The sequence below is a fragment of the Triturus cristatus genome, chromosome 6 (genome assembly GCF_964204655.1).
Source record: "Triturus cristatus chromosome 6, aTriCri1.1, whole genome shotgun sequence".
NCBI classification, from domain to species: Eukaryota; Metazoa; Chordata; class Amphibia; order Caudata; family Salamandridae; genus Triturus; species Triturus cristatus.
This window is the reverse complement of record NC_140589.1, coordinates 405,502,642-405,523,608: the sequence shown is the minus strand read 5'-3', so window position 1 is coordinate 405,523,608 and position 20,967 is coordinate 405,502,642. Positions and strand designations below refer to the sequence as shown.

Here is a 20,967-nt window from a genome sequence, read left to right as displayed (position 1 = left end):
GAGAGCAGTGCAGGTGAGCTGTGTATATGGGGATCCCTGTGCAATGATGTTTTGGTGATTCAGGCATAATCTAATAGCCTGCATTTCTTGCTCTAAATGTTGTGTTCAGGACTACATTATGTGCAGTATTGTGGTTTGTGAGATGTTTTCTTCATGACGTGAAACTTCTAAGTGTGTGCTTTAGTCCACTAAATGATTGTGTATATGACAAATGCCTTATGGCAGAATGATCTATGACCTATACAAGGATATTTACTGTATCATGCTAATTGTATGCTTATGTCAATTTGCCTCGATGGCAAACTGAATGTGATTTATGGGATTCTGGCCTATGTGTTTTATATATAATACAAGTTATATTTTAAACACCTCTGTGTGGAGTCTCTTTTAAGTGGTGTGCCTAGTGTGTCACTGGTGTGTGTGTGTGTTGCGCAAACGCTTTACAGATTGCCTCTGGGATCAGCCTGACTGCTCTGCCAAGCTACAAAAAGGTGAGCAGGGGTTATCTTGTGTGTTTAACTCCCTGACCGTGACTAGAGGGGTGAGTTCTGCCTAGCTTAAGTGCATACACTAACCAACCAGAAACTCCATTTCTAAAAATATTGATATGCACATAGTATGTAGACTATAGCACATAGTATAAAGTATGAATGCAATGCAAGTGTTATACGCTATATGGTGCTACTTTTGCATGAATGAAATGGTCCTTGCTTACAAAAGGGAGAGGCTCTAATTGGTCATAATGACCTTCTACTCTTTCCACAAATTGCATTGGTTTTCTGGGGTCTGTCCTACTAAGGCTCCGTACACTGGGCCAATTACAACATTTTCTGCACATGACTGTTGTGGTAGGAAGGACAATCAGTCACAGCTTTCTGATGAAGGTAGAATTTGTTTGGGCAAAAGCTCAGAACTCAAAAGTCAATTAACAGACACAATAACAGAATGTCCATCCCAGTGTCTCACAGTAGGAACTAAATACTACACAATTTAATGCAATCATATATAGGGTTGTAAATTAAGTTGTGATAGGCAGTGAGGTGCCACATTCCCTTGGGTGCGATTCTGGCACATGGGTCAGCAGAAAGGGAGTTAACCACTCTCATTTCTTTCTCCCCAAAGGGAGTGGGCCTACAGTGTAGTGCCAGGAAGGGACATTCTGTTTCTCGCTTTTTTCTATAATGGTCTGGTAGGCTTTCAGACCCCTCCCCAATAGGATAGATAGGTGGAGTAGGAAATGAGTTGCGCAAATTGAATCCCCTTAGATTTTTTACATTTGACTGCCAGATTTTTGGACTTTAACTATGAGGGTGTCTCACCTTCTGAGCTAAATTCACTTTAATTTTATAGTAATTTGGATGGAAAGTGCTAATCACCATTGACCTCCTTTTAAGATTAGGCCACTGCTGCACAGTTAGGGCAAAAGGCTCTGGGCTAGTTACACATGAACATACAAGCACACTTGTGGGCGATCTACATGTGTGAGACTACCATCTTGCACCACCCAGTATCTGCTGACAGGTGTGTTGTTGCAGAGGGAACATTTTAGAATTGGAATGGACCAGTGTGGGCCTTATATTATTTATAAGGGGTGTGAATGGACATAGTGTAGGTCTGTAGTGCTTACTGAAAGTCTCTGGATCTTATACTGTATTAAATATTATGGGAGGAATCTACATTAAAGTACGGTTTTGTTCTCCACTGAGGCACTCGTGTTCCAGTGAGGTATGAACCTAGGTGTAATCATGTACTTTCAGTGTAGATTAACAGTCCCGAACATTCTATCTGTTAGATTTGGGATCCTTGGCGTGGTTTCCCCAGACGTTTTGTCTCTACCTCCTGTATCTCTGATGCTGTGCTGGATTTTGTTTTTGCTTGCTTAGTTGCTTTGGGCACTTTACCACTGCTGATCACTGCCACAATGCATGTGCTGCTTCTGTACATTGTTATCATGATTGCTTATCCATGATTGCCATATTTTATTTACTGGTAAGCCCCTAGTAAAGTGCACTGAGTGTGCCCAGGGCTTATAAATCAAATGCTACTAGTGGGCCTGCAGCGCTGATTGTGCCATCCACACAAGTAGCCTTCCAAAAGTAACTCAGACCAGCCACTGCAGTGTCTGCACACACAGTTTTCAACTGCCATGTTGACCTGACCAGTGCACCCACTAGCCAGGCCCAAACCTTCCCTTTTCTTACATGTGAGACACCCCTCAGGTAGACCCAAGTTAAAGGGTGCAGTGTATGTGAAAGGTAGTACAGGTACTGGTGTGTGTGATATGTATTATCTTTTACTATTGAAAGACTATCTGCCCCATAGTCTCCCATGGGAGTTACTTTGTAAAATCTTACAAGTATGAGTTTCCATTGAGACAAGATAAAGAAGTGGAGTTTAGGGAGATGGTTTTTAAATTGTTTGTTTGAAAATGCCACTTTTAGAAAGTAGGCATTTTCTTATTTAAACCATTCTGTGTGCCTCTGCTGTTTGTTTATTGACAGTCTGGTTTTGGAGTGACAGGAGCTGGGGATGTGCATTCACTGTAGACAGCCATGGGGGTTGAGGTGTGTCCTGCCTTTTCTGGGAGACCCAGAGCTGACCTAAATAGAACTTGGCTGCATTTAGAGTGGTGGGACGAGTTTCACTTACACCTGAATAGGCAGTTTTTTCTCTGCACAATGCTGCCTCCCCTACTGTAGTGAAGCTGGGTCAGAGAGAGCAGGACTAGTTTGGACTGGGCTCAGAGACCCTTGCCACAAAGAGAACAAAGACAAAATGGGGTATACGTAGTGGACCTTAAACCCCAGAAAATTAGATCACTTTTGGCCTCAAGAGGAACCTATTACCAATGAGAGAGCTGGACAGCTGTAAGGAGTAGTATTGCGCATTTTCTGTGTGCTTTGCTGGGTTTGCCTGCAGTTGCTGCTTCTACCAAGGAAGACGACAAAGACTGAGAACCTGCTTGAAGAAGAATCTCCAAGGGTTTGTGTGTGCTGGCCTCCTGTTCTGAAGTCTCAGAGACACAAAGACTTCACCACCAGCTCCCCTGATCTCCACTGCTGGTGGTTCTGACCTGCCAGAAAGTACATTTTCCAGTTTTCTTCCTCTGGAGGTTGTTCCTGAAATTGGGAGCTGGAAGAAACTTAAAGAAAGCAAGTAAAACAACTGACGCTGTCAAGGATGCCGCCAATGACAACGCGACCTGCACTGAGGCCAGGGGCACTGATCGTGAAGTGCATGACACACCGCCCCGCCTGCACCGCAGCCCCGACAGCCTTTGATTCCTTCAGTTATCGGCCTTTCCGACCCCAGCTCTCGCACCAACACCGTCACTGCCAGCGCCTGCATCTCACTATTGCAGAGCTGATAACCGATGAGGGTGACTTTATAAACTCTTTGAATTTGATCGCCTCACCAGGAACCGATCCCGCCTTCTTGCCCTTGCTTGGACACAACATTTTGCCTCCTTGTGGACACGTTACCTCGCTTCCTCCATGTCAACCAAGGTACAGGCCTCGACCTCGGCACTGACACCTCACCTCCACGATGCAGTGCATTGTCCATAGACTTTGTTTTCCAGCTTACTGGCTGTCCATGTGGCACAGTGCCCGATGCCACGTACCTCGCAGTTTGCACTGTACTTTGTGTTTATGCCTGTCACAACGTCATAATAGCCGCAGGTGAAGCTATTTGTTTCTGCAAGTGCTATTTCTGCAAGTAACTGTTTTTAAGTACTAGTTTGATATATGTATGTTGGATTTTCGTTGTTTTGGTCTTGTTTGGTTTGGATAAAGGTACTTTATTTTTCTACGATGGTGTGATGTCCATTTGTGGTATTTTCACTGTCTTACTGTGTGTTTTGAGTACAAATATTTGACAAATTGCCTTTGGGAGAAGCCTGTCTGCTCATACCAAGCTACCAAGAGGGTGAGCTGGGGTTATCTAAAGTGTGTATCCCCCTTACCCTTACATGGAGCAAGGGTCCCTACTTGGACAAAGGCACATACCTCTGCCAATTATACCCCCATTTCTAACACTATTTACACACAATGACACTTTAAAATGTGTTCCCTATCTCAGCACAGGCCTTTGTCACTCCCTACTTGGTCAAGTTAATTACTCTACTCCCAGTGAAGGGATCATCGGCCTCCCCACACAATATATCAATTAAGAGTGATTGACCCAGTTCATGGGAAAGGAAGGGGTGGAGCGGAAATCTGAATTTTGTAATTAGTTTTTCACATGGCACCTGGACTGTGACTGTCCAGAATCACTGGAAGAAAGGAGGAAGTCTGACTATGGAGTCAGCACAAGAAGATCGCACCATTGACGTTTTCATGGATAGTGATGCAGCAGTTATGTCTTCTTGGGGTAGAGCGGAGGCTCCAAAGGTAGCTCTTTCCACAGATAACTTGAACTACCATATTGGATTGTTCCAGATTGCTGTGCAGGGGGGTTGGACACAGATGGAGTTTTGATGTGCGCTGTAAGGTTTACCAGGGGTGCCTGTCTTCTAGGAATTGGTTTGTAGACATTTCCACACCCACATAAAATCCCCCATTCAAGGGAAAGAGAGTTGAAAAGACAATGGACCAGAGAGTAACAAAGTCAGGAGGATGCCCACCTGGAAGGAGAAGCAATATGATGTCCTGCAAGGATGGACTTTGATACTTTGACTCCAGCTGACCCAAGGACTAGAATGGTTTCCCTGAAACCTGTGTGAATTGGCCTTTAACTTAGCTGACACACAGAGACCCTGCAAGTAGTCAGGAGGCTGTGGGACCTGAGGACTGCAGTAGATACGATTTGCTGCTTATTGACTGCAGAGGGGCTGCAGAAGATGCCCTAATAAGCAGAAGAGCACCAAGAGCTGTGCAAACGACTGGTATGGCACAGGGAGTCTTGGAAAATAAACCAAGACCATAACAAAATCTTCATTATGGAAACTGGCCCTATGGGTCTGAGATACAACCTAATCCCCTGGGAGTACCAGGCAACGAATGAAGTGAATGGCACTTCATGGAGGATTTCCCCGATGTGGGCCAGGGACTAGCACAACCTCCATTTACTAATTTAGATGGAAGGCAATATGTGTGAGATCCCCTCACTAAATGAACTTTTAACAAAAACATTGATGTCCCCTGAACCCCAGGATAACATTTTTTAACTGGCTAGGTGCCACCATGTGCCTCATTCTGTTCCAGGGAGGCCAGAGCCACAGGAATACTCTGGGGTTCCTCCTCCACCCCTTTTTTAGGGAGGTGGATGGCATGCAGCAGCAGCACCCTGCCAGCACTTCATGCAGGTGAGAAAGAGAAGTCAGTGTTTTACCCACCTGCAGGAGCAGCAGTGGACAGCAAACTGAATAGCTTCCCAGGCAGTGAAGGAGAAACGGACTGCTCTGCTGTTCTACTCTGAGAGAGTCAAGTGCTACGAGGGAGTACTTGGTTCCCATTAAAAAGACAATGGCTGACTTATTACTTGTGAAGGCCCCCTTTCTTCACATCTAATACCCCAATTTGTTACAGGTGATAAATATGCAACCCTAAACATCAAGGAAGCTGAAAGTTCACTTGACCACATGGAAAAATGTGAGAAAAGGAATGGTTTGGAGCACTAGGCCATCTAGACACCAGTCTCTACCTAAAATCACAAGACAGCTTTTCTGCCAGCAGGAGAAGGTGGAACGGTGGGTTTCTTTGCTTTTTTTCAGTCCACATGTCACAAAACTACATTCAAAGAAATACCCACCAAGCCTGGGCATGTCTGAAACCTAGAGATATATGGGAATCCAGGGTGGTAAGGCTTATGGGGATCCTAAATCGAGTTTCTTAACTAGAATGCCCTGAAAACTTCAATGTATGGATAAAGAAAAAGGTAATTTATTTCCTTTATTAATGTGACAGAAAACAAGTGCACATAAGAAATGATTAAAACTGTAACAATTTAAAAATCTCTTTGACGGTTCAATGTCCAAGTTTTGACTGGTTCCATTCTATTAGTTGACGTGTGGGAACCCTGGGAGGTAGGAAGTCTTGGGATACCTATAGATTTCTTAACCTTCCTTTACAGAAATATGAGGAAAATCTGTGTTTTTGGCCAATGTTCGAAAATTTGTCTGCCATTCTGTGTAAGAGAATGTAGTGGGATCCACACACGTAACACCATTACTTATGACTAGGGTTTAGAAAAGTATGGACTTTATAGGTTTTCTTGGATGTTGGAGGCGCCCAGGCCAAAAACCGCAGTTATCTATTTGGCACAGGTGATAGGTTCACTCACACAAGTGGGGTATCATTTTTATAAGAAGAAGTGTGAGAACACAGAATATTAGTAAAATGTTATTATAAGATGAATGTTTCTCCATGTTTGACTCATAGCGCATCCCAAGATACGGCTAACCACAAAGCGAGAGTTGTACGAATAACCCATAATACCATAATAAATAATAATTGCCACACTCCATATTTAAAAAATGTATAGATTTTCTTCATAATCATTTTTCATTCTTTAGAGTTTAGCATATGATTTGCTGCACGGTCAGTACGTTGTAAAACATATTTATATGCTGCAGGTCAGTTGACGGCTCTGGGTCTCCTGTGTTTTTGAACAAACAACAAGCACTATATATTCCTGCAAGCAGAATCGTCTTATGTATGAAACAGTATATTAATGTTTTATATTGGCCTTTGAGGCAAAAAACTAAAGATTAAAACAATGTCACATATTGTATTTCTGTTTTAGTTATTTTCCTTAGCTTTTAATTTAATTGACTAGTTTCTTTGGGGGAAATGTATAGCTTTTCAGGTTCATCAATGGGTTTCACACCTCTTTCTACCACAAACTGCAATTAGGAAGAACCAACAAACATGGGAAAAATTGAATGGCACTAAGAAAAAGCCACAAACGGTGGTAAAACAATGCTTTTTTTGAATAGCTATGGCTGTTCCTGCAAGTTTGGAAGAGGCTGATCTTAGCTCAACAAATCTATTGTTGATGAAAATCCTAAAAAAGCACATGCTTTCTTGCATAGCAATTTTTTACGTAAAACTGAGCAATTCGCTACATTTTGGTTAGTTTCATGATTCCCTTGAGGAGAATGGACAATATCTGCATGCATTTATAATTCAAAATATGCGGATAAAAAAGCTTGGCCTGGATAACGTTAGTGAAAAAAATGTTCTGAAAGGTTAAGAGTGAGTTGCTTCCAATATCATTGAAGAAGGTCTCCACATAGGGGGCATGCAAAACCACAGTACTTAAGGAGTCAAAGCTGGTTTCTAGTGCAGTACCTTATCACTCGTGTTATTATTAAGCAGAAATGAACCTATCTGCAAAAACATATAATTCAATTTTATTCACATAAGTCATATACTAAAAGAGTGTAAACACTTGCGATGCAATACATTTGATACCTTCAAGTAGCGACTTGCAGTTGGTGTCTTGTTTACTGCAGACCATGTTTCTGAATCCACCTCTTTGTAATCCACAAAGTACCCGTTTACAGGGCTCTTTCCAGTGTAGATTGGAGGTTTCCACAGAATTACCAGTGATGTGTTTCTAACTTCACAGAATGTCAGATCATAGGAAGGACCTAAAGCAAATAAACAGAGCCAAGTGTTACTCTTTCGACAGCTCTTGCTGCAAAGCAGAGGCATATGCTTCATGCTGCTGAAGATAGCAATGTGCAAGCTATGTACATATGTTAACTCTTTATGCCTATGTGTCTTTAAAGTAATGTTAACATGCACATGGCAGCATGCAACAGATGTGACTTATTCTTTACTAATGTAATATTTTAGGTATATGTTTGAAGGTGGATAGTGGTTTTGTGGCACAACATAACAGTTCTTGGAAATAGTTTAATTACATGCAACAAAATATTTAAAATTGAACAAGAGGCATTAGAGTTCTTCAGTTATTCTTTATAAAAATACTTACCAGCACTTGATTTATCCAGTGATTAATCAATATAATGTTTTCTTTGGAGTGTGTTGCCAAGACAATGGGGGCTGGTCCAAGACATGCACAATAGTTCATTGGCAATAGTACTATTTACATTTGAACATCGTAAGAATGTGTCCTGAAGGTATACATTTACAGAAGCACACTCCTAGCGAAACTTGGTCAATTAAATTCTATATGCTGGCAGGTGTGTTGGATTGGATCTGTGGTTTCTGTTAGGGGTAAAATGCAGTAGAAAACATTTTGCACAAGTTAATTTAATACCATTTTCTGAAAGTGACAGCTGCAGCTATTCCCTGATATTAGTTGGTTACCTAGTACATGGAAATAACTGGCATTCACTCTACACTGACTGAATTTATTGTTGTTCATTGGGCCATGAAAAATTTGATTATGTGGGTATTGTGTACATTGAGCATAAGTGAGATATTACAACCAATCAGAAGGTGCTATCTTTTACATTTTTGGTACAGTTGGCGTACCGGAATACCCAATGGTCCAGATATCTTCAACTGTTTCTGTGGGTTAGCCCCTTTATGCCCAACTCTAATTTCTAGCAAATGGTTGAACAAATTTACACCAAATGACAAGAAGCATGTTTACTACATACAGTTCTAACTATGTGCTAGATTCTGTGCAATTCAATTTATACGTTTTATTCTGTATCAGAAAGTAAACTTTCCTTTGGGAATTAAATAGTAAATCAGACCCCCATTTGTCTTCGTCGCTGCTTGTAAGATCAGCCCAAAACTCAAAAAAATCCACACAGGAGCCAAAGTTGGTATATTGGGATACTCCAAAGAGAGAGGCTACCCACAAAAACTGCTGAAGTAAGCCATTTAGAGGGAGTAAAATGTAACTCAAACCAGTCTATTGTTCAATCCAAAAAAGGAAGAAATAGACTTGGACATGAAAGTAATATATGTCACCACCTTTATTAATTATTGGTGGAAATGACCATATTGTGCGTGGTATTTCCCTCGATTTTTGCCTTCTTTTGATGACCTTGTTTTGTTGGCCATGAGAATCTGTGTGCTTTATTCCTTCTAACCAGTGGTAAAGTAATTGCGTGCTTCCTTCTCAACATGGTCAAATTTGACATATACCTTATTACCTTAAAGGCACATTTATTTACTTCTCAGTCCCTAGTGTGTGGTCCTGAATGTACCCAGAGCCTGTAAATTAAATGCTACTAGTGGGCCGAAGTACACATTGTGCCTGTGTCACCCACTAAAAGAGACATGCCGATGCAACCTATGTATGCCGTTTTAAACTGCTAATTCGACCTGGATAAAAAATAAAACTTTACTAGGCCTCCCTTTTTAATAGCTATAAGTCACACCTAAGGTAGGCCTAACAGGTTCATAGAGGAGGGTGCTTTATATTTTTTTTTAAAAGGCATCTGAGTTTAAGTTTTACTTGGCCCAGTAGTGCCAACTCCTAAGGTTTTTTATCACAACTGTTAGGACTATCTCTCCCATTGAGTAACACTGAGTACCTTATTCCATTTATTAAGTGATAACATTGGGTTGAGATCATATAGAGATGTGCTCTTCACACTTATATGAAATGTAATTTAAAATCATCTTCAATGGTAGAACCAGATTTTAAGTCACAATTCTAAAATTGCCACTTTTGGATAATTGGCATTTTCTTGTCCTAACCATTTGTGCCTTCTGCCTTCCTTCTAAGTTACATGACGGTGTATGGCTCTGCTGTTGGGGTTTGCGTAACACTAAGGGGAGCGTAGGTGTGGACAGGATTCATCCCAGCACTACTGACACTCCAAAGGCCTTTGCCTACTGCACACACATGGGAATCTGACACAAAGTCCTAACTTATTAGAGGGTTTGCAAAAGCGATATGCACTAGTTTGAAGGGAACATTGATGCCTTTTGTAGAGTACCTTCCATTCTAATCCAATTTAGGTTAATCTGTACCTTTTGAGTATCAGTACCTGTAAGAAATTGGGCTAATATCTTTGAGGGGTCAAGGCCCTTTTTCAATTTTAAAAACAGTCAGAGACAGACATTAATTTATATTTTTGAAATAAAAATTGTGCCAGAAAGCATAAAGGACCACCCATGGTTATCTGCACGAGCTCAACTGGGTCAAAGTCAAAAGTTAAGGCTGACTGTGTCAGAGTGGGTTGAGATACAGGGACCATGATTGTGTTGGTGGAAATTTCACCTTCTGACTTTTATGGAGAAAAAGTTGTCGTCGACGAGACATCAGCGGGGCAACCTGCAAGCTGGATCTTAAGCAGCACTTGATGATAATGGGTTGCCGAAGATCAGGCCCAAGAAATGTTTTAAAAGTGCTACTTAAGTGGGTAGCACTGTGAGTGCTGCAGGCCCAGAAGCAGCATTTAACTTACAACCGTGGGTATTTTAATACCATTTCCTAGGGCCTTTCATGTAAATTAAATGCGCTGATTAGGTGTACGCCAATTTTCCATGCACACATACACTTTCGCACTGGTTAGTAGTGGTAAAGTGCACCGAGTCCTAAAACCAACAAAAACAAATTCAGCAAAACACGAGGGGTGAAGACAAAAAGGTTTGGAAGACTATCAACCAACTGTGTTAGGTCTAACAGTCTGTGAAATACATGCTATTGCTGTTACATGATATAATTTTCTAATAGTTTGTCTTGATGGGCAGTTAATGTAGTGAATGTAGACGGTTAGTGTGACGAAAGTGTTCTGAACCACTTTTGGGAATTCAAAAAAGGAGCAGCAAGTATTTTATTTTACGAGTAAAAGAGTTGCAGTGATTTAAAGTAACACCTCTTCTGGAGCCTTTTTCACTGTGACTTCTGATAATATTGTACCAGGTGAAGCAAGGCAGGTAATAAGAGCCTCTGATTTTTTGTTCAGTCGATTTCAGTAAGAAATAGGTTTACATCTACACTGTTCATTATTATGGCATAGTGAGTACTGGCAGACCAACAGTTGGGCAAGATGACCTGAGCTGTATCGAGTTTTCTGTACAATGAGTGTTGTATGTGGGATCCCTTGCAAGGTGTTTTAGGTTGGATTGGAAGCTGCATCATTGGATGGCCTTAAAACCTGATTTGGCTTTGAGAGAATGGGAATGATCTGAACTGGCTTGTAGAAGCTAAATTTTCTGTGGTCAGGTGAAAAAGGTTAGTGTAATATTTCCAAGGAGGCGGTGATAACTGCAAATGAATAGTTTCTTAGAGGTAATGATTAATATTTGACAGGGGAAAAGAAAGGGGGTGTCAACAAAAAATAAAAGTTTTATTAACTCCTATTTTTAAGCATGGCTAGAAAAATTTTGCCCACAGTATTTAAAACTCGACACAAGATGGCATTATTGTAATATTAAAAGGACATATGGTTGGGCTTTCATGCAAAAAGGCCTTATATGGGTTTAATCAAAAAATACCTTTGTGCATTCATTAGAAGAGGTTCGGCTGTATTGTATACACGGTGGAGAGGTTTGGGTACAGGCAGAGAATAAATTGCAACATTTTTGTCATTTTCTTCAGATGTCTTTAGAGATGTCATAAGTGAGGTCATCAATTATGTAATATAACGTGCCGTGAGTGTTGCCATAGATAGGGTCTTAAGCAGTGCATGAATTATCGAATTATGGTTTGTTTACCTAAACATAACTAGTGAATTTCATTGGTTTTTAGCTTTTGTTTTGCAACCATACCTATACTTTCACAGTTTTTTTTTGTGCGAATTTCTGATTTGTGTTTTAAATATACATAATAACCATAGCTATCCATGACTCTACTTTAACCTGTGTTTTGCAGTGATTTATTTTATCATATGCCTCATCTAACTTTTACTTTCATCTAACCTCTTATTTAAAGAGAAACTGTACAGTGCATAGCCAGCTCAGGCGTTGCATTTTGCCAGGCCTTGGACTCAACCTACCACAAGCCATCTTGATTGAATCAAAGCTATAAACTTTAAGGCATTTCCTTTAAAAATTAACAAAATAAGGTGATCCTATTTGTGATAGAAATTATGGTAAATGCTCTAGAAAGCTAAAAGATGACACATTTTCCATGAGTACATTTTCCCGATCCATTTCAGTAAAACATTCTGACATGCAGAGTGAAACGTGTTCCCCCAAAACATTTTCTAGAATGTGTAGGGTTGGCAGGGTTTCTTTATCAAATCTCATTCAAAATACACTACACATGGATGCTGTTTTTGCCTGTTGATCTACACTGCAAAATGGCCACCCACATAAGTGTTCCTGCTTTAAGAGTGATGTGTGTGATAATTTGGGGATGTACCAGGAGGCAGAGACATTACCTTCAGAGGAATATCAAGTGAGATGTGGTAATACCTCCCATCTGCTCTACTAAAGGAGATGAAATGCAGAAGGTGGCTAGAGGCCAGAGAGAACAACATCTTGTGCCAGGAAGCACAGCTCATAACTTTGTTTTTACTGATTTGTTTCTCAAAACATTATCCCTAGTTGGCAGAAAGCATGGCTGCAGGTCCTTGGGGTTGGGGGCACGTCAGAGGTAACAGCCCTGAGCTGCTCACCTCTGGTAGGTGAACTGCTGACAGTAGGGAGAGACCTAAAGAGAGGCACACATTGTTCCACTCGGTTTCTGTTTTTAGGTGTCTTTAAAACGAATCACTGATGACCATGGAGTATTTTAGGTTCCCCAAGAGGTAGCAGCTGTGCACTACTCCCCCTTTCCAAAGATTCCCATCCCAAAAGGAACTCTATTCTGGCATTTGAAAAGAAGTATGACCTTTGTACAGTAATCCATTTACAAGAATAATGATGCACCTCCCCAAATATTCCTGGTTGGAAAGTGTGGCCTTGCCCCAAAGAGGTCATTATACAAGCAGAGAACGATTTGAGTATGATTAGCCGATGAATCATAAAATCAGTGGCTAAACCACCAACTGAGCAAAGGCACTGTGTGTAGAACATGTGTGAAACCAGGCCTTCAATGAGGACTTGTAAAAATCTTGTAAGAAAATAAAAAGAATTGGAGACTATAAAACGATATTCCTACTTGAAACTGTAAAACTAAGGACCAGCACGAAAATAAAGAACATTTACAAACCCAAATATTTACAATATTATGTGACAAAAATGGAAATAAATGTAAGAACACGAAACATCAATCTTAAGAGATTTCTAACACGCAAAAATCAACCCAAACTAAAATAATAAAATTAGTTATCCTCACCAGGTTCTGGCATTGTCCATGCTTCACATTTAAAATGCTCGCTTGGATCAGAAGGCAGTCCCATTCCTGCCAGATTACAGGCCACAATTTTGAATTCATACCATGACCCTTCACACAGATCCTGGACCTATTTAGGGAAATGTAGTAGATAAAGCAGAATGTTTTTTTATTGATTCTAGACACAAGGCGAAGCATATAGCTATGATTTAATTAAGCATTGCTTTGATATACTGAAATATATTTCAAGCACACTTTTTCTCAGCTGGCTAGATGACTCGGTAAGGTAGGTGCTCACTGCTGTCTTTTGGAGCTCTACCAAATTATTATTGCACAGATTTAGAAGAGGGTTTTGCACCAGAATTTTCAAGAACTTGGGTACAGATTTATTAAAATCTCATGCACTTTAGTGCAGCATCCTAAGATGTCGTGCTGTGTTGCATGAGAGGCAGAAAGCAAGACAGAGCCATTTTTACTAAGATGCCAATGTTACTCTCTTTTTAAGCGCTAGTGGTAATTCTGAACCTATGAGCCATGCGCATAAAGTTGCACTATAATCCAAAAGTGTCTGCCTGAGTCTAGCATACGTTTTGTACTAAAAAGATACCCATACAGTACAAAATTCTAGACTTAGACTTACTTTTTAAACTTTTACCACTTTGTATGTCTGCTGTACAGTATAACACACATGTAATGTTATAAACATTTGGAGAAAGCAAAACATTTCTCTGTCGTTGCACCTACATCAAGAAGACATATTTTTGGATCTATGCCCAGTCTACAAATATACGCAGATGATTCATTGTACCACCAATGGGATGCCTTCTTGATGCAAAGTACTACAACTTCAGAAATTAACCTTGCAACATGCAATTTTCCTACTATTATAGGAAACTATGATCTTTCTGACATGGTTGCCCCCACTTTTTGCCTATTGTCAGTGTGTCTAGATTGTAGTACACTGGGATAATGCTAACCACGACCCCAGTTTCTGTGCTCTCTCCCCTAAGTTAACTTGGTAAGTACTTTGTACACCCCACAATTGGCATGTTGGCAATTGACACCCTGTGAGTCCCTAATAGATGGTACTTAGGTACCCAGGGCATTGGTGCACCAGAGGTCTCCCATGGGCTGCAGCATGTATTATCCCACCCATGGAAGTCCATGCAAACTATGTCTACAGGCCTGCAGTTGCCGCCTCTGTGAAATGGTGCATGCACCTTTCATCGCAGATATAAGGTTTACCTTATATCCCAGTCATTGCACTTAGACCATATAAGTCACCCCTAAGGTAGGCCCTTCAGGTGCATGACTCTAAGTGTGAGGGTACCCCTGACTGAGCAGAGGTACCCCTACAAGCTCAAGACTCCATTCTCTGGGTTTTGTAAGTGCTGAGAAGCCATTTAATGTATGTAGTGGACACTGGCCAACACAAGATGTCCAACTTATTAAATATCACCGACCAGAGGAGAGACTGCCTTAAGGTGACGCTTCTTCCAACATTTGACATATAGATCCCGGACGTTTTTACTCATAACATACGGGACTATCAGAGTCGCTCTACAATTCCTTACGCCCTGAGGAAGCCCCAGGCCAGCAGGCCATGTAATGGGGCGAAACACGTGTTGGCTGTATTTTGCTGTTGCCCAACCTTGAGAAAGTATCAGTATCCTATGCAACCGAAATTAAACAGAATTTACACTGAATCAAGACCGTTCTTCATGGAATTTTTCTACGCAAACACTAACAAATAATTAAGATTTGTCCTAACACCCTCCTGCAACTCCTTAATGGCTTCACCGAACCTAGTCATGTTTGGTATCAAACATGTTGGAATCATGTAACCACACTGATTCCAGTGTTAGTCGATGGATACGATGTATTAGGGGACTCCTTAGAGGCACCCCTATGTTATGTTATTGAAAATTTCTAAAGCGCACGTACACCATCAAGTCTCTTGGCGCTGGGTTATTGAAGCCACCAGTTTAGAAATTCCGTATCTCACTGTAAGCTTGGGTAAAACGCCAAGTCTTCAGCTTTTTTCTAAAGCACATATGATCTGTTTCTAGTCTCAAAATGGTGGGTAGGGAGTTCCAGAATTGGGGTCCCTGTATTGAGAAACTCGACCCTCCTGTCCGTTTGTGTCTGAATCTAGGAACCACCAATATATTCATATGCATAGATCTTAGGGTGCACTTTGGGGAGTATCCGTGAATTCTGGAGGATATGTATTTGGGACCTGTGCCATGTAAAGCTTTGAACAAGATGCATCCTGTTTTGAACATGGATCGCTGCTCCACTGGAAGCCAGTGGAGCTCCTTCAGCAGTGGCCTGACGTGACCTCATCTGCCCTATTGGTAGATGATTCTAGAGACTTAATTTTGTATCAGCTGCAGAAGGTATTTCTGGTTGCACTAGAGGCCTAGATAAATTGCATTTGCATAGTCCATTTTTGACAGAACCAAGGCAATGATTATTTGAATGCTTGCCTCTCTGCTGAAAAACCTTCTAATTTTCCAAAATATCCGTAGTTGGAAAAAGCATGCATGAGGTAACCGAACCGATCTGCAAGCTCATGGAAAGTTTAGAATCAATTTGTATGCCTAGGCCATTACTCGTGTTCTTAGGAAGAGTTGCAGGGCCTAGCTCAGGGGGCCAGTGGGCAGGAGTTCAGTGCAATAATTTGTTATTAGGGATGATAATTTCAGTTTTTTCGGAGATTAGTTTTAATTGATTTTTGTTCATCCAATTCCTGATGAACAACATGATGTTCCTAAGAAACTCCATCAAGTTTGATGAGTCATCGATGGAAAAGATCAGCTGCATATCATCAGCATAGTTATAGATCTTTACCCCCATCTGAAGCATGAAAATGATTGGGCGAATATAGACATTGAAAAGGTATGGGGACAAAAAGGAACCCTGCAATACTCCACAGTCCATGTTGACGATGGCAGATTTGTAGGGTGAAAGCCACACTGATTGCTTCCAGTCCTGTAAAAAGGATTCGGACCAATTTAGGGCAGCACCTTTGATACCGGCTGCAGCAATACGTTCCATCAACATGTTATGGTTGATTGTATCGAAAACTGCAGACAGGTCCAAGAGGATCAAGGCCTGAGTGCAGTCCTCATCAACCTTTCCTTTTAGGTCATCCATAACGGATTGTATAATAGATTCGGTGGAGTGGGATGATCGAAAGCCTGCCTGGTGGGGGACTAACAAATTGGTTCCTTCTATGAACGCACTAAGATGTTTGGCTACATGTGTCTCTAATAGTTTAGCAAGAAAGGGAATAAGGGCCTAGGCCTATAATTATCCAGCTTCTGAGGGTCAACACCTTGTTTTTTTTTAAGCGGGAACAATCACTGCTTCTTTGAAGGCTGACAGCACAGTCCCTTGAGTCAAGGATAGATTCAGTAGGGAGGGGATAGTTTCCAGGAATGCTGTAAAAATTATTTTTTGTATAAGAGAGGGGCAGGCATCTTTAGGGGAGCCTGATTTTACTTTATTAAGGAGTTCTATGAGGTGACCTTTATTTAGACAGGAAAAAGTGACCATAAAGTCGGGATTGGTGTTTCCTGAAAATTCTTCCACCTTGTGGTTGGAATCCATGGATTCTTGAATTTTCTTGATTTTATGTACAAAAAAGGAATTTAAATCATTGCATAGTTTCTGTGTGGCAGTGATAGATGGGGTCACACGATCAGGTTTTGATAGCTCCCTTACTGTATTGCAGATGTCCTTAGTCTTATTATTTGAGTTTAGTATTTGTTAGCATAAAACGATTTTTTAGCCTCCAAGATGGCTTTTTTCATATCTACCTGTGTAGCCTTGCAAGGTCTGCATGCAAGGCAGTGCTGCTGCAAACCCCAAATGCTGTTCTGCCCTCCTGCTGCTGAGTCCAACTCAGGTAGGGAAGGCTCTCCTTTAGAATTAAGTGTCTCTGGGTAGGATGGAGGTGCTTATGAGCGCCTCCGGACTGCTTTGAAGGGCACATTTGGTGCCTTCCTTCCATAAAGCAGTTGCTCCCGCTCTGGTACGAAACCATTCAAAGGACAGGGCGGTGACCCCCCCATCCAGCTTCTCCCCCTTGAGGTGCCCAGAGCTCCACCAGGTTGCCACTTGAATCTGCCATTTTGAAAGTAATGATAAGCAGAGGCCCAGGGAACATCTGACTGGTCAGTCCACCAGAGTAGTCCCTGACCCCCTCCCCTGATAGGTTGGTCACTGCAGAAGCTGTCCAACTCTCTTCCTGGGTTACTTCAGGGCTCCCCTGAGGGTGGGACCTTAGATTTGTCTGTACAAAGATTCCTCTGCAATATTCATCTGCAAGTTTCTTCTGCAAGACTCTTTTTCTGCTAGACACCTGATTCTACTGCTGAACTTGGCTGGGACCGAAGACAAGACTGCATCTGGTAGGAGGGCTCCTACTGTGACTTTGTCCCCGTACTTTGTAAAGACCCTGCAACCTCCATGGCCGTGTATCCTTTAGACTCACAAGCACTCTATGTGCATCAAGGACAGCAAGAAGGAATCTCCTTTGGAGTGAAGGAGTCACTCCCTGCAACCACAGGCACCTCAACGGCGACAACCAGCTTGTGGATCCTGCTGTCCCACAGACCCTTCAAGGCTCTGCAACACAGGTGGTGCTTTTTGTGGCTATCTAGAGGTCTGGCCTGCCTTCTGTGTAACTTGGAAGACTGTATTCCCTTGCTGGAGCTTCCGGAGCAGAGCCCCTGTGCACCGCATCTGTTTACTGTTGCCAAGGCTTGTTGGCTCTCTATGTCTTTGAGCTCCATGAAGCCCCAGTCTTAAGCATCATGCAATTGCAAAAGCGATGTCCTAACTGCATCTCTTGCGGCATGGGCCTCCCTCTACGGTGTGCTGCTGATGTCTCCCTGCGACTCTCTGTGCCTGCTGCCAGAGGGTCGCTACAGGTTCTTTATCAAATCCTGCTAGGGCTCCTGCTTGCTGAATAATGGCTCTAACTTACCTGTGGTTGGTGACCCAGCAGCAGAGGCGATACATAAGTTCTGCTCGGGTTGTGTTGCACAGCATATGTGATGCTTCTGGTTTGCTGGATTTACAGACGGCTGACAGAGCACCGTTAGGCCCATTTCCAAGGTTCCAGGACTGGGGTGGCATCACTTGGCAGGGTAGGATTCACAGTTGCAGAGTCCAGGTGCTGGTTACAAGAGACTAGCCCTTGGAGTCACTCTGGTGGTCGTGGGGTCAGGTTACAGGCCCAGTTCTTCTCTCCTAGGGAAGAGGGCTGCACGTCAGCACAACAGGCACCAGTCGAGCAGAGTGGCAGACCTTTCTGTAGTACAGCAGTCCTTCTTCTTGATAGAGTCATCCACAGGTCCAGAAGTGTTCTGAAGAGTTGGTGTGTGAAGGCAGGAGACAGCCTATTCAGGTGTATTTGGGGCTGTGCCTAACTCTGCCCTCCAATCCTGTCAGTGATGGCCCACCCAGGTGCACCTACATTCTTTATTTTGTATGGCTGTCTAAGAGGAATACGTAAAGACCACCTGCAAACTACACCCAGTTTTGTGACCCATAGACAGGCTGCAGGCAATGAATTACTAAAGCAGGAAAATACCAACTTTCTAAAGGCCAAAATACCAATTGATGAACAGAATGCAGAACAATGTCAAGTACAGAGATCTAGGCCTAAATCTATTGTTGTTTTGCTCAGCATGCCATTCCAGTTTGAACCTAGAAATATGCAAATCAGTCATGACCCTGTGCCCAATGGGAACAGTCCAGCCTGAACTGCCAGGCCAGGTCCTCCCTGAACTGGAAACAAGCATCCTAGGACCAGTTTCGGGGTTTTACCCCTCATCAACCAGGATAGCTTGACTTCAGTGGCATTAAGAGCACAGTGCCCATGTCTGGGCATACCGATCCCACTCGAGGTGACAAATGCAAAAAGTAAAATTGATAGCTAAAATGCAGAACAATGTCATACATTCACCTCAGCAGAGAGATTTGGGCCTAAATCCATCAGTTTATTTTGTGCTCACCATGCCATTCCAGTTTGAACCCAGCCATATGCAAATCAGTCTTGACCCTGTGCCCAAGGGGAACAGTCCAGCCTGAACTGCCAGGCCAGGTCCTCCCTGAACTAGAAGCAAGCATTCTAGGACCAGTCTTGGGGTTTCAACCCTCAGCAGCCAGTCTAGCTTGACTCCAGTGGCATGGAGAGCACGGGACCCACGTCTGGGCATACCCGTACCATTTGGGGTGACAAATGCAAAAAGAACAATTGATGGACAGAATGCAGGACAAAGTCATACAGTCACACCAGTACATAAATCTGGGCCTAAATCCATAGTTTTTTGTGCTGACCATGCCATTCCAGTTTGAACCCAGCCATATGCAAATCAGTCTTGACCCTGCACCCAATTGGAACAGTCCAGCCTGAACTGCCAGGCCAGGTCCTCCCTGAACTGGAAACAAGCATCCTAGGACCGGTGTTGGGCTTTCACCCATCATCAGGCAGGATAGCTTGACTTCAGTGGCATGGAGAGCACGGACCCACGACTGGGCATATCTGTCCCACTCGGGGTGACAAATGCAAAAAGAACAATTGATGGACCAATTGCAGAACAATGTCATACATTCCCCCCAGTACAGGGATGTGGGCCTAAATACATCTTTTTTTTGCTCACTATGCCATTCCAGTTTAAACACAGCCATATGCAAATCAGTCTTGCCCCTGTACCCAATAGGAACCGTTCAGCCTGAACTCCCAGGCCAGGTCCTCCTTGAACTGGAAACCATCATCCTGGGACCGGTTTCGGAGTTTCACCCCTTATCAGGATAGCTTGACTCAGTGGCATAGAGAGCATGGGACCCACAACTGGGCATACCCGTCCCACTTGGGGTGACAAATGCAAAAAGAACAATTGATAGACAAAATGCATAACAATGCCATACATTCACCCTAGTAGAGACATCTGGGCCTAAATCCATAACTCTTTTGCTCACCATGCCAAATTAGTTTGAGCCCAGTCATATGGAAACCAGTCTTGACCCTGTGCCCAATGGGAAGAGGCTAGCCTGAACTGCCAGGCCAGGTCCTCCCTGAACTGGAACCAAGCATTCCTAGGACCGGTTTTGAGGTTTCACCCCGATCAGCCAGGACAGCTTAACTCCAGTGGCATGGAGAGAATGGTACCCACGTCTGTGCATACCCATCCCACTCGGGATGACACATGCAAAAAGAACAATTGATGGACAGAATGCAGAACAATGTTATACATTCACCCGAGTACAGAGATCTGGGTCTACAATGCATTGCTCTTTTGCTCACCATGTCATTCTAGTTTGAACCCAGCCATATGCAAATCAGTCTTGACCCTGTGCCCAATAGGAACAGCCCAGCCTGAACTGCCAGGCCAGGTCCTCCCTGAACTGGAAACAAGCATCCTAAGACCGGTTCCGGGGTTTCACCCCTCATCAGCCAGGATAGCTTGACTCCAGTGGCATGGAGAGCACGAGACCTATGTCTCAGCATACCCGTCCCACTCGGAGTGACAAATGAAAAAAGAACAATTGATGGACAGCTTTCTAAAGGTGGCATTTTCAAAATTCCAATCAAAACTCTGACTTCATTATAAAAGATAATTTTTTATTGCAACTCCAAATACATCAAACATGAACTGTTTACCTGTTACCACCTGGAAGATGCAGCTTATTAAATGTAACAAGGTACTTCAACTTTATCCAATGGGAGAAGCAGGCCTTGCAGTAGTGAAAAACAACTGAAGAGTCTTGCACTATCAGAAAATATAAATCTTA

General features: G+C 42.5%; 1 protein-coding gene across 1 annotated transcript in view; it reads right to left on the bottom strand.

The window, feature by feature from the left end:
- The window catches only part of MYOM2 (myomesin 2), a 586,141-nt gene that overhangs the window by 180,839 nt on the left and 384,335 nt on the right, over positions 1–20,967 (bottom strand). The window contains exons 19-20 of the mRNA XM_085610818.1: positions 13,162–13,288; positions 7,416–7,594 (exon numbers count right to left, since the gene is read on the bottom strand). Of these exons, the coding sequence (XP_085466944.1) occupies positions 7,416–7,594; positions 13,162–13,288 (306 nt within the window). The remainder of the gene's footprint in view (positions 1–7,415; positions 7,595–13,161; positions 13,289–20,967) is intronic.